Source organism: Phycodurus eques, chromosome 20 (genome assembly GCF_024500275.1).
Source record: "Phycodurus eques isolate BA_2022a chromosome 20, UOR_Pequ_1.1, whole genome shotgun sequence".
Classification (NCBI taxonomy): Eukaryota; Metazoa; Chordata; class Actinopteri; order Syngnathiformes; family Syngnathidae; genus Phycodurus; species Phycodurus eques.
The window spans coordinates 11,338,556-11,352,585 of NC_084544.1; the positions used below are offsets into that span (position 1 = coordinate 11,338,556).

Consider the following 14,030-nt stretch of genomic DNA (forward strand, 5'->3'; position numbering starts at 1 on the left):
ATGACGTATTTTGCACTCGACTAAGGCGGGCATTTAGAGCGGACTTTTCTTGCAGTGTATCACCATACTGTACACTTTTCGCCTTGTTCTACTCTAAAAAGTGAATAACTTCTTTTAGGTGATCTGTTGATCGACCGAACACCCCCGAGCCAGAAGACGATGGCGGATTCTAATAAACTAAACGACTCTTCGCAGCGAAGGCGGTCCCCACGGCTGACTCCTTCCTTGGTAAATGCTGAAAACAACAACATGGCGCATGACAGTAATGTTCCCGTCAAGCGGTCCATTACTGTCAGGAAGATAGCGCCCAGGAAAACAACTCCTGCATCTGAGCACAATAAAGAAAACACGCCAAAGCGGCCAGACGAAGGCCAACAGAAAAGGCAAAAGATTTCCACTCCTGGTCCTGTCCGGGTGAGCCGGCGGTCCTCCAGTGCAAAGAAGAAGGTCGCCGTGCCCTCACCGATCCTGTCACCACCAACGCCGGGCCAGCGTCGTCCACAGCAGCCAGCAGAGGACCTGAGCGACGCGGTGTGGTCGCAAAAAGTGCGTCGCTCCTACACCAGAATCAGCGATAAATCCTTCAACAGCCCCGACTCCCGAGAGACTCTTTTCGGTTTTGAGATGCTGCAGACTCCCGAGGTGGGCCTGGGGCTTTCAGTATTGAAGAGTATTGAATCGAATAATCGGAAAAAAATATTTGCATTAAACTTAGTTGCAAAATATTTTTTTTTCCTATTACTGTTTAATAAGGGATTATTGTTGTTTATTTGGTGTTGTTTAATTATTGAACAAAAGCAAATAGGCAACAATTAAGCGATATCACACAAGAGGGAGATATTTTGTACATGCCAATTACAGGTTATTCTTGCAACGACTGCAATAAATGTTTTCATAATAGATTAAACTGATTTATTTTTTCTCGGATAGGCATTTACTGATACCAGGTATCAGTAAAAGGCTATCAGTCTTATTTCAAGTTATCCGGCACTTGTGAAGGCCGCCAATACCAGCCACTGATACTTAAGGCAAAAAAAAAAAATCTGATATCGAGTAAAATCGCCATGAGTTGGCACTACAGTACATTGGTTTGACATGTCAGTCAATCATGTGTGTCAGAGGTCTTTGTTCACAATAATCTGTCATTGTGTTAATAATTTAATGTATCCACAGTACTAGTGGTATTAGTACTCGGTATCGGTGAGTACTGAAGAGTGAATACTTGTTCAGGTATCGGCTTGAAAAAAAAGTGGTATCGAACGGCCCTAATTTTTCAATTTTTATTTTTTAATATTTATTTTTTTAATTGATAATTCAGTTTTGGTCCATAACATTTCAGAAAAATGGGAGGAAATGTTGACCACTGTTTTCCAAAGTTAAAGCGGATGTTTGCAAATGTCTCATATTGATTAAACACAAAAGGTAATCAGTCTGCTTTTATGGAGGACTACAGAAATCCTACAATATATACTGTTCAGAGGCTGAAATAAGAGGATTTTGAGAATTTTAAGTTGAACGGTGACTCAAAAAGGTTAATCAATTCTCAAAATAGTTGTCGATTAATTTGATGATCAATTACGATTAATCCATTTTGACATCTCTAGGTGAGGCGAAGAGGCGGGCGAGGCAAGGTGGCTCTGGAGGTTTCAAGTATCGCATCGGGCCCCAGCTCATTCATTTTGGACACCGAAGACTGCGTTCCGGATCTCAACATCCCCGGGGTGGCATTGGTGAAGGAGAAGAAGAAGAAGAGCCGGAGGAAGTTGCAGCAGATTGACGTCACGGAGCTGGACGTGCTTTCGGCCAAGATGAACGCCGAGTTCCAGGAGGCTGAACAGTTTGAGTTGGTCGTCGAGTGAAATAAACATGGAGACTGACAAACACTGAACAGAAGAAATCTCTTAGCTTGTTGTGTTTAAAGATAGGCTACTGAGTATTGTGTTTTTTCATATGTTCTACCTTTTTTCTGTTCCTGGTCATGTAAATTCTGACATAAGGGTTTATCATATTATGATATGTGACTCAGGGTTAAATATGTTATTCCGGAATAATTTCTCTCTAAATAGTTATGTACACATTTTTTGTTGTTGTCTTTTTTCACTTTTGGTTCCCAATTGTAATTTCGCTCAGTAGTCACGTTACATAATATCTGTTGAAAGTCACATGTAAACTGTGACCGGAGAGTTAAATTCTTCAGACATCTTTTAAGCACCTGTTCATAATGTCATATGGCCATTATCTCAATATATTAGTTGTATTTGTTCTATTCCGAAATAAATATTCCTGGTTCACGTTATTCGGGCTTCTTTCATAACAACTAGGAGACTTGATATAATAAAAACAACAACAACACTTGATTATGTAGCAAGTGGAATACCATATTTTACAACAATATTGAGTGTGAAAAATCCTTGACCAACACACTCAAAAACATGTCCTGCCACAAAATAGATACTAAAACATGACATGCTGCACTGAAAAGAAATGTTTCATTCCATTCTGCCATTGTTGAAATTTAGTGCAGCTTCGGTATTTTGGAACATAGAGCACTATCATACAGAAACGCCCACCTCCCCCACAGGTGCGGCTGCCCTGCTTTGTCAAATCAAAAGGTAACCAGAGCAGAATGAAGTTTTGTTGGATGCAGATTGGTGTTAGCTTTCAACAAGAAGCAGATACTTGATTGCATGTCGTAGTCTGTGTGAGCGTGGTGTGTTTGCAGATGTGTCCACGTGCCACATACTGTACACACAGTGTTGAAGTAGAAGCCACTCTCGTCATAAGGTGTCATGGTAACGAAGGCCGGGCTCACAATTGGCCCACCGGAATATGGGGTGGAGTAGCCAATCTTTCGCTTCCGTGAGACAAGAAATAAGATGTGTAGTGTTCTATAATTCTTGATTGTTGGAGTATTTTTGATGACATTATGTCACACACACTGTAGTAAAACTTGGGAACCTTTTAACTGTGAAAAACGTACTATCTAACATGTACAGTATGCAACATAGTAATTCAGTCTGTTCAAGTGTTACTGTTGCACTTGTGTACATTGATTATTCCTTAAAAGAAAATAAACCATTTTGTAATTTCTTAAAACAAAGGGATCAGTGCCGAGATATAAGTGACATTTTATGGCTGTATGTTGTGAAATTTTGACATTTAATTTGACTATATTCATTTTTGAGTTGCCATGTTCATCCTCAGGTTCTTAATAATGTAACCATATAATATTATGTTTAAAAAAATTGATATCAAAATGTTTTCAAAGGCTATTTTTGAACAATATATATTCCTTACCTATACAGGTAGTTCTTAATTTATATAAAGGTGGGTCGGGACAATGGAAAATGCAATACAACAGTAGAGAACCACTGCTGAATGCATCGCATGAATGTCCAGTTAATGAAGGTTTTATGCTGGCAGCAGTTCAATACTGGAACTGATTATTTCAGCTGATTCATAATGTTTTGGAATGAGACCTACCGGCGGCACAAATCAGCTTGTGGTCAACTTTGGAGTTCCAGCTTTCAATACTATAATAAAATGAATGCGCATATATGTCCCTTGTGGGAAAATGACAGCCGAAACTTGTTAGACAACTTGTTAGACAAATATACTACATTTCTTCATGCTGCAGTGGTCTCCAGTGATGATGTCACGCTGAATGAGTGAGCCATCAGTCCTCATTTAACGACAAGTGGGCAGGTAAAACATTGCCTCTCGAGGCTTTCAGCAGCTAAACGGACGTGTTATTTAATTTGATCTAACTGGGGGAGTGGTTCGCTGTCATATAAGTCTTTTTATCCAAGCTCTTCTCTGTAGATGTGTTATGAGAGAGTTCTATTGCTTTTCAGCCAACACAATGATTGTCAGTTGATAAGCCAGTTAGATCACTGGTGGTGAACGTATGCATATTGGACATTTGACAGTTCCTCTTCACTAAATCAATAGTTTCTCAAGGACAAATTGGAAATGTGTCCACAATGCATAATAATTACACCATCTTGTCATTTTATGTGATTCTTGGTAGTTTCCGTTAGCTGTTTATCGCCCATTCAATCATCGATAAATGCTATATTTTATCCATCCATCCATCCATCCATTGTCTTCCGCTTATCTGAGGTCGGGTCGCGGGGGCAGCAGCCTCAGCAGGGAAGCCCAGACTTCCGTCTCCCCAGCCACTTCATCCAGCTCTTCCGGGGGGATCCCGAGGCGTTCCCAGGCCAGCCGAAAGACGTAATCTCTCCAGCGGTTCCTGGGTCGTCCCCGGGGTCTCCTCCCGGTGGAACGTGCCCGGAACACCTCACCGGGGCGGCGTCCGGGAGGCATCCGAAACAGATGCCCAAGCCACCTCATCTGGCTCCTCTCAATGCGGAGGAGCACCGGCTCTACTCGGAGCCCCTCCCGGATCACCGAGCTTCTCACCTTATCTCTAAGGGAGAGCCCGGACACCCTGCGGAGGAAACTCATTTCGGCCGCTTGTATCCGGGATCTTGTTCTTTCAGGCGTGAGCCCACAGCTCGTGACCATAGGTGAGGGTAGGAATGTAGATTTGACCGGTAAATTGATAGCTTCACCATTCGGCTTAGCTCCTTCTTCACCACAACAGATCGATACAAAATCCGCATCCCTGCAGACGCTGCACCGATCCACCTGTTACCCGTTCCATGATCAGTTGACAGCTCCGCCCCTCTCTTCACCCGAGTGTCCAAGACATGCGGCCGCAGGTCCGATGACACGACCACAAAGTCGATCATCGAACGGCGACCTAGGGTGTCCTTGTGGACACCCTTATGCTTGAACATGGTGCTCCGGGCCCGGCTCCAGAGGGGGGCCCCGGTGACCCGCATCCGGGCAAGGGAAACCTAGATCCATATATTTTGTTCGCCATAGGGGTTTTTGGAGCCGTGCTTTGTCTGGTCCCTCACCTAGGACCTGTTTGCCATGGGTGACCCTACCAGGGGCGTGAATCCCCAGACAACTTAGCTCCTAGGATCATTGGGACACACAAACCCCTCCACCACAATAAGGGGACGGGCTCAAGGAGAGGGCTATATTTTAACACATGGAAATCTTAATTAAGAAAACACAGCAGGTAACAACGTGTAATCTTTAGCACGCACTGGACGCTTCATTTGATATACTTGCACATTCAATCTGAGACCTGTATCAAAAATGATCAATGTTTTGATTTTTTAAATGGTGTTATATTATTGACCTCAGTGCGAGGGTCAAAATGTTAGAAACACCCCTCACTTTAAACAAATCTAGAAACATGTTACATTTTTACTGTACCCTTCTGACAGTATCAATAAATAGTGAGTATTATTATATTTTTTAAAAGGCAGAATATCTGATACAATACTTCCAATGGAGCTCATTGGATTGAGCAGGCGTATTTTAATGATGTGGCCAGTGAATGTTTATTAGTGCTTCATATGAGGGAAGTGAACCACTGTGCAATAAGCGTGTCCTTGTGGGCTTGGGTGCATAAATTGATCATTCGTAAGACTTTGTAATGATTTAATAATCTGCTTTAAACTTGTTTGCACCGGCCTTTCAATCTGACATCTCTCCTTGCATTCTTATGTGCGATCTGGTCCTCTGTGTCGTGTGCATCAAAAAAGTACAAATACAGCAGAGTGTGAGGTGAATTTTTAATTATCCATCCATTTTCTAGGCTGCTTGCCCTCATTAGGGTTACCGGAGCCTATATCTCAATTTTCTTTGGCTGAGAGTTGTGCAATTTTGTCTTGAATGAAGCGATTTTGGGAATGTGGGATGAAGCACCCAGCTCTCTGCTTCTGACGGACCTCCAACAATGACGTCATTTCCAAAATGGCTCGCAGGAAGAGCACAAGCTTCAACAAAACTTAAAAAAAAACAAAAAAACTTCAAACTAGTATTGAAACTACAAACCGTAAACATTACTGAAAAATGTAAATTATTAGTAAGTTAAATTTAATTGGGCTCATTACTTGTTCACTGACCCTTGTAGATTGCATGTGGCATATCATGATAATGATAATAAGAATAAGAATAAATAAGTCATCCACAATACAGGACAAACACAAATGGTTTATGACATTGCTACTAACAACTTATGAATACTTTATTACCCTTTCTAAGGCTTCCTCTTAGGAATTGTAATTGACAAACACCACTATGTCATTGACATTTCAAACATGTAGCAGTAACATCGTTATCGTCAATGTTAAAGTCGTCAGAATGACACAACACATCTCTCGTTTGAGATGGATCACTTCCTCTTCACTTCATACAACAAATCTGAGTATCACGTAAGATGTTCATACCAGTTGACAGCAGGTATGAACGTGTGGAACGCAGAAAAAATAATGAGTGTTTGCAGCCATGCAGGGAGTAAATCCACAATTTGCTCTTACGTTTAAGGATGCGCCATCCTCGGGTGCCACATTGTGTCGGTACCCTTCATTTGACATTTCAGCTGCCTGCATGGGAGAGGAGCATGTAGAGCTTCACGCGAGGCCTTTTGGTATATTTTTATTTTTAGTGTGCTTGTCACTGTCACCGAAAGCTACAAACAGAGTGAGACAGAAGCTGTCAACTAGCAGAAAGCCAAATCAAAAATGCTGCCTTTTGCTTGGGAGTGTCTTGATGCAGATTTTTGGATGTGTTACACTCTCAATATAGATGTGTTTTCCCCCTTTCCTTCCCATGCCTTTTTCATCCCCCCCCCCCCCCTCCCTCCTCCCCCTCCTTCCCATTTCACTCACGGCAGTTGTCGCCGGTTCAGCTTGACTGCTTCGTTAGGGCTCATCATTTGCATTCAGATTAATTATCTAATTACTGACAAATGTCCGGCGGCCACCCCACACTCCGGCTCGTCATCTCGCAGCCTGTAATCATTTTAATCATTTACTTTCATCTGGAGCGTGGCTGCCTTACGCCTGTGTTTAGAGGCCATTCTTAATTACCCTGCCAAGACACTCTTTTCGAGAGCGGGAGGGTGGGACGTTTGGGGGGGAGAAGAGGAATTCTGTGTGTGTGTGTGGAAAGTGAAGGACCATCGGGGACATGATCCAGAGGCTTTTTTGAAAGCACAGAGGAAGCGCTCCACTCTCCTCCACCCCCCTCCTGCCTCCCACCCAACCAACTAACTTCCTCCTCCACACCCCCCATTGTACCCCCACTTTATCGCAGGCTCACACAGGAATCGCCTGTGGGCTTCAGTGCTCCGACTGCTAATACACTCGCACACTTGCACGCACACCCACACCACACAGGCATCCAAGACAATCGTGCACCCTATTTGCGGCGCTCGTCAGGATGCGCACATCTTCCCACTATCTGCATGGGAAATCTATACTCGGCTCGGCTCGTCTGTCTGTTCTTTTCCCCCCAGCATCCCTCCATCCACCATCCACCCATTGCACCTGCACGACATGTTTGTCCACCTCCTGTTTCTCCTCTCCTTATGCCACCATTTGGACAGCCTCACATTAGGCCTGCTGCGCCCCGTCTCCCCCATTGAGGGACGGCGGGTCACCCCCTCTATAACTCCTTCCCTCCCTCCACCGGACCACTCCATAATGATGTTCTCACCCAACCCCTTAAGCCACGCACCCTTCCCTCGCGCGCTGACTGCTCTTGTTAAGGACAGCCAGAGTATGAGAGAAAGAGATACACAGCGCCGTAATTGGCCCCTTGAATATTTAAGTCACTCGGGATGAAAGTTTTAATGAAAAGATGATTATCTACCAGTTTATCACACACACTGTTTCATATTTCATTTTCCTATGTTCCGTGCCAGCCGCATATAGTCTGTCTTGGCAGTTACGGGGCAAAAGGCGGGAAAAAAATAGTGCAATGAGGAGAAATAACGCAGAAGTGGAAGATTTTGCTCAACTGGATTTGTCTTTCATTTTTTACTTCTTTATTCTTAATAGGTCAGTCTGATATTTTTCTTCAGTTACGGCAATACAATACAGTCTGACAGTAATATGTTGACCTTTGCTCCGGCACAATACACACTAAATTTCAAGATTAATTATCGTGAGATCCTCCACTGTTCTTGAACTATCACGCTTAATAGGTCCTAAACCCTTGTGTATATTGTGCCTTCATCTAAGCATACCAAGTTTAGTGGCCCTGCTGCTCAAAATTATAACATTTGCAAAAGAGAAAAAAAAAAAAAAAAAAAAAAAAAGGAACGATTGTCATTCAGTGAAAGTCTACTAATGACTGGATCGTTTTGAAACCATATTTGGCAGGTTAAAATTATGGAACCTACACGCCTCACTACAAAGTATCAGAAATGTCATTTCTCTCCACCAGTCAATGAAGAAAGGCCATGATAGTCATGAAAATTGTATAATTGAAAAGATATATATTGTTGTATTAATTTATAAAATGTATACATATAACTTATTTAATGATAATGATTGCACATTTCCAAGGCTGTTTTCAGGGTTTGACATTAACAGTCGCCGAATGAGGGTGAATTTCTGCAGTTGTGGGTAACACCACCACTCCCATTGGACACTTTGGCAGGGTGAATTTTTATTTTTTAATTGTGGTTTTCTCAATTCTGGATATCATACCAATTGGAATGTTATGATACAAAACTACAACTCCCATGAGCGCTGCCTTCACACAGTATTTGCTCATTGCTCCATTAGTGAAGCCTTTTGCTCACGTCGAAAGAAAACAAACAAGAGGAAACCTGATGAGACGAAGGAACGCCAGACGATTGGTTTTCTGTCCCTATTAGCCAAAACCAAAATTGTAGCTAGTGAAAATGCGTGGCAAGCAACTATGGCAAACCACAGCCACAGTGGATGGTGACTAAAGAAGTTCATTTCAAGCTGTGGTTGTTGGAGTAAAACGTCTTACTACAGTTTTCTTGGATTAAAATAGTCGGCCATTCAAATGAGCGGCATATATTTAGCGGTTAACATTTTTTATTTAACAGTAGTCACAGAAATTTTGTTAAGTCAAATTCAGATACAGATCATCGTGGCGTTGTTCTCGCTAAAGCGGATACTCATTCAATAACTCTTCTTGAACCATCCTTTGCATACTACATACAGTATGCATACGCAAACTGGAATCCGCTATGGGGAGACTAAAAGCATCAGATGGTAACTTAACACGCTGATTTCAGACCATGCTTTTGCTGGCGTGTCACCTCTGCAACCCCTCCTCAAAGACGATTTGTTAAAAGAGCACAAGGACACACTTTTCTCTGCAGGATAAACAGACGGCTGTTTGTTATTCATTCTCATTGCACATAATGGTGGAGCCATTAATCCCTTTTTGCTGGAAGATGGTGTGAAAAAGCGGCGTTGGGGAGCTTCGACATGTAACAGTTTTGCCAAATCCCAGCGGAATATATGGGGACTTGGTTGTGGGGGGATTAAGTGAGGACCCACACATAGCCTTAGGCCACAGTTTGGAATGGGACGGCAGAGATTAGCCACCGACGTACGGTGCAAACAGTCAGTTTTGGGGGGCGAAGATGCAGCACGCATGGGTCAGCCTGGCAAACGGCCTTCTATTGGTAGCGGTAGTCTGATAACAATGCACTAACCTTATTGCAAATGCATGAGAATAAAAGATAAGACTCCATGAAAAGCCACATGACATGAGATTACTTTGTGAATTTAGCGTGGAGCCCGATTTTCATTGTGTGTGCTATTTGATTGATTTTTGGCAAAGTTGCGCGGATAAATTCATGAGGTGCTTAATTAAACAGCTTCGTCTACAGGCCACCATATGTTGACATTGTAGCTTGAAAAATCTGAATCAGGGAACTTGCATAAAAGAGGCCTCCGGGGATTAAATTGTGACAAGCCAAAGTGTGTGTTGATGATGAGTTTGTTTGCTTCTGTAAAACTCTCCAAGCAGTGTGCTATCTAGCACTCTTATCAGTTTAATCCTCCATTTCACAGCACTGAGGTGGGCATGACCTGCACCCCATGCAGTCTTTATGGACAAAGTGTCAGCGTTTAGCTCCATCTCTGCGCCAGGGAAGAGGCATGGTGGACCCCCGGTCAGCCACGGGGGTCTACGTTGATGTGGGAGGGGAGGAGACAAAAGAAAAAAGAGCAAGTTAAATGGAAGTGACAATGTGCAAACATTCCTGCCGGCAGCTGCGTAGCATTCTCTGTAGACACACACACACCTCCACCCTGCGTGGTCACCAGGCCCCTGTGACCCCCTCCCCTGGTGCCTGGCACACGCACCTGCCGCTCCCAGCCGTGCTTTCACTTGACAGCCACATAATCTATGGGCGGGTCCAGGGCCCGACTCCACTCAATGTGCTCTTGAGAAAACCCCTTATGCGTGAAAAAGCTCCCCTTCTCCCTCTTTTGTCCAACACGGCTTTATAGGACAACATTGAGCATTATGAGGTTTGGGGGATTTTTCATAGGACTCTATAGAAGACTATAATCCTTTCAGACATAAAACTTTAAACCTGCTGTTTTCATATTTATTAGCTGGTTAAAGCAGGCGAGGCAGCTGAGCCGTCAACGACACCCTCACGCCCCCACACGCACGCACGCACACACATAGTGAATCAGAGAGTGACAAGTGGCTGCACCTTGAGAGGGGCTTTTATAATCGTCTCAGTTGCTTTACTAACTAAATTAATGGAGAGAGTCAAGTGGTTAAGTGGCAACCTTGTTGTTGATAGGAACAATCATCAACTTAATATAGTTAAGTATTTCGACTGCTTTAAAGGACCTTTCTAATGCTGTGAACCTTGTCACTTATTCCATAGTTCTGGACTTAAAAACGTTGTCTGCAGGAAATTAAAAAAAAATCTTCCTAAAATAGACTCTGTAGTAATTTTAGGCTTGTTTTCTGATGACATATATGACTCTCAGCCAGATTTTGGCCCGTCCACAGTTAGGTTGAAAACCTGCATGAGCCTGCAGACATCAGCAATGGAAGATGAGCACATTTCCTTATGAAACTAGTACCTGTTCTACGGCGTATTTATCACTTATATTGAAAGTCTGGATGTTTTTTTTTTTTTAGACAATAAAGAGTGAAAATAGTGCGTTTAGATACATTTGAGTTGGCTTGTTTTGTTAAAATCGATCGCTGTAATGCTTTGTTGCAGAAGGAAGGCAGCAGCATGAGGTAAGTGCGTGCAAATTCATTTCCACCTACGTATATAATGTGTGTTGATTGTGTCACTCATCTTTGAAAAAGTTCGGGAAGAGGATGTAACGCAGGCCTTTGCTTTTGTGAAGTTAAGGGCGTTTTGTACGATCGGTGGCATTGTGTAACTGCAGCGGACTTTGATGGGCATGGCTGGCTGGCGCTGCGTTCATACCATTTTAGTCAATGAAAGAAACAACCGAATACATTTGTGATGTGTGTAACATTTTATATTAGCAATTGAACATAATTTTGGGGTGCTGTTGTGATGTGAGTGTGCAACCGTATACGATAGTAATATTTGGTATAATACCAACTTGAACAAAGCGGTGTTTGGAAACTCAAGGAAAATTTCTTTTCATTTCCTACCAAGTTGTCATTTTGGAGGTGGGGGATTTCGCCCAACCGCGGTGATACGTAAAATATGAGTAAATACTGCCACCTCATACGATAGTACAGTCCTCTGTCCGTACCGGCTATGCAACGAATTTGGTCCTTAGTTCCGTCGTTGACGTTAACCCCAAGACAAAAAGGGGTGTTCCCAGGGAATAATAGTATTGGAAATGACTGCCAGTTTCATTTTCTTCAGCAAAAACAAAAATACATGCAGAGCACTTGTTAGTGAAATATAGGCCATCTGGACACTGACAGCAGTGCTACTTCAACTGGCGAGAGTGTCTGGCTCTTTCTTTCAGTTACGCCCATTCGTTGTCACAGTGAAAACGGTTCAAACATTTACTAGCTTTGACCAAAACTGATTGTTTTCCTCTCTCCATATCTCATCAAAATGTTTCTCATGACGTGCCAACAAGTTTGTAACTTTGTTTTGCTGCTGTCTTTCTAAATCAAGTTTGCATATGCGCAGTAGGAAAACGGAATAGTCCGTAGCATGAGAAGGGAGGTGGAGCACTTGAAAAGATCATGATAAATTAAACATTTTGATGTCTTTTTAAGCATGTGAATTAAGACTAAAACAATAATAATTGCCTTAAATCAAATAAATCTTAATTAATTAGGTTTTATGAGCCCTTTGGGGGTCCCTGGAAATCTCGGGGTCCCAGGCAATTGTCATGTTTGCCTAATGTCAAGTCCGCCCCTGCAACCAACATGCTGTGGAATGTCTTCGACTGAGCGCATTTCGATATATAACAATCAGAAAGAAAATATTGGAAATACAAATAATCTGTTGGATGCAATATTTTAACGCTCAAATGTATCGTCCATAAAGACTTCAGATGAAAGCCTTCCTGCATTATTGTGTACTCTTCCTTAACTCTGTGTTTGTGATAGGTCGTGTTCCTTCTGTTCTTCTTCTCTCGTTTTAATGTAGTTGTCACTTTAGCTGAGTTGTACTGAGCAGTCAGGACAGGAACATGGTATGAGTTATTTTTCCGTTCCTGTGGGCTTAACATGTTTTCTCGCTGGTACCCAACAGTGAAGCAAAGTATTGCAATTCTCATTTCTGTCAAACACACTTTGTCCATCCATCCTTCCACGCATCCGTCCATCCAGCCTTTGCCTCAGTCGACAACTCTTTTCATCCAGTTCATCATACCCAGGCCTCCGGCCGCAACTTCCCCGCACCCTCACTCACCCTTCCTCACCCCTCCTTGCTCCCCCGAGCTCCCCCACCCCACCGCATTCCCTCCACCACCACCAGCACCACCTCCTCCACCCCCTTTCTGTCAAAGCTGATTGTTTCCAAGCCAGCAGAGTGCTGCAGGCTAACACACTGTCACACTACATCAGGCAGAGGAAAGAAGGGGCGAGGGAGACTATGATAGCTTCTATATGCATGTCTATGTTCAAAAAGACCCATACACACCAGCTGAAGACTTGGCCACAGCGGGAGTGTAATATGATGAATATTGTCCAAAAGAAAGAGGCGAATACCACTTTAAACATCCCCCCCCCCCCCCCCCCCCATCAGTGTGGACTACAGTAATACAAAATAGCAAAAATAAGCTGGCAAGAAGAAGAACTGTTCGTGGCCTTGTGATTATTAAGACATACCGAGCTGCAAAACTTGACTATTCTGGATGAGATGATCCAAGACTTGCTAAACATGTTAGTGTTGGGGAAATTCGGAAGTGTTTTGTGCACTTAAAGTCATTTTTTTGAACCTTTAATCAGAAAGGTGCTGCGAAAAAAAGTGTAGTTGGGGAAACTTGAACTCACTGTCAGACATGGGAGTTTTTACTGAGTCAGTAGGTTAGGTGTTATCGATACAAAATCCCCCCCCCAATATATAAGAACAATTATTTTATATGGATGTATAAATATTTGTCTCATTTTTTTCTTTCTTAAATCCCTCTAAAAGTCACCTCTAAATTTTAGAACACATTAACTGCAATCTGTAATTACTGTTTCGGTGTGTGCGTACAGCACATTTAACTCACAACGCTTCCCCTTAGCGTCCACTCATGTAACTGCAGTCAATGGCAGCCTAATACTAGTGGGACTGTGAGCTAGGTTCGCCCCCTAGTGGATGTTGTTGCCTCAAACGTGAACACACACAAAAAAAAATGTTGGGTTTAGGATCACTCAAGAATTAATTGTTCTTGACAGAATGAAATTGAAAGTTAAGGTGGGAATTAAGGCACTTTTTGCACATGCACATTTTTTATTTCACTTTAGCTATTGCACATTTTTGATCATGTAAAATGTATCAGGTCATTTAATATATATCCTGCTTTGTATTGCAGCGCCCCCCCCCCCCTCCTCCTCGTGCTGAAATGAGTTGTGATAAGCAGTTATGGAAGAAAAAAACCTTTCCAATGTAGAATGTGTAACAAAACGTGTAACGGCCTTCTTCCTTCACTGGAACAATGAGGCTGAGGCACACAAAACCCACTTGTGAGTCGCAGGGTATTTCACAT

The 14,030-nt window shown here is 42.8% G+C and overlaps 1 protein-coding gene across 1 annotated transcript; it reads left to right on the plus strand.

Moving 5' to 3' along the window:
* The first annotated feature begins 10 nt into the window (after nucleotides 1-10).
* On the plus strand, nucleotides 11-2,287 carry cdca5 (cell division cycle associated 5). The gene is made up of 2 exons (XM_061664554.1): nucleotides 11-642; nucleotides 1,605-2,287. Exons 1-2 carry the CDS (start codon nucleotides 160-162, stop codon nucleotides 1,857-1,859), a joined length of 738 nt encoding a protein of 245 aa, XP_061520538.1. The 5' UTR covers nucleotides 11-159; the 3' UTR covers nucleotides 1,860-2,287.
* The last annotated feature ends 11,743 nt before the right edge of the window (nucleotides 2,288-14,030 follow it).

What these genes read in the sequence shown, in the direction of transcription:
- cdca5 (XM_061664554.1), top strand. Translation starts at nt 160, where the DNA reads ATGGCGGATTCTAATAAACTAAACGACTCTTCGCAGCGAAGGCGGTCC. An exon ending in AGATGCTGCAGACTCCCGAG is followed by an intron (nt 643 to 1,604) that starts GTGGGCCTGGGG and finishes TGACATCTCTAG; the next exon opens with GTGAGGCGAAGAGGCGGGCG.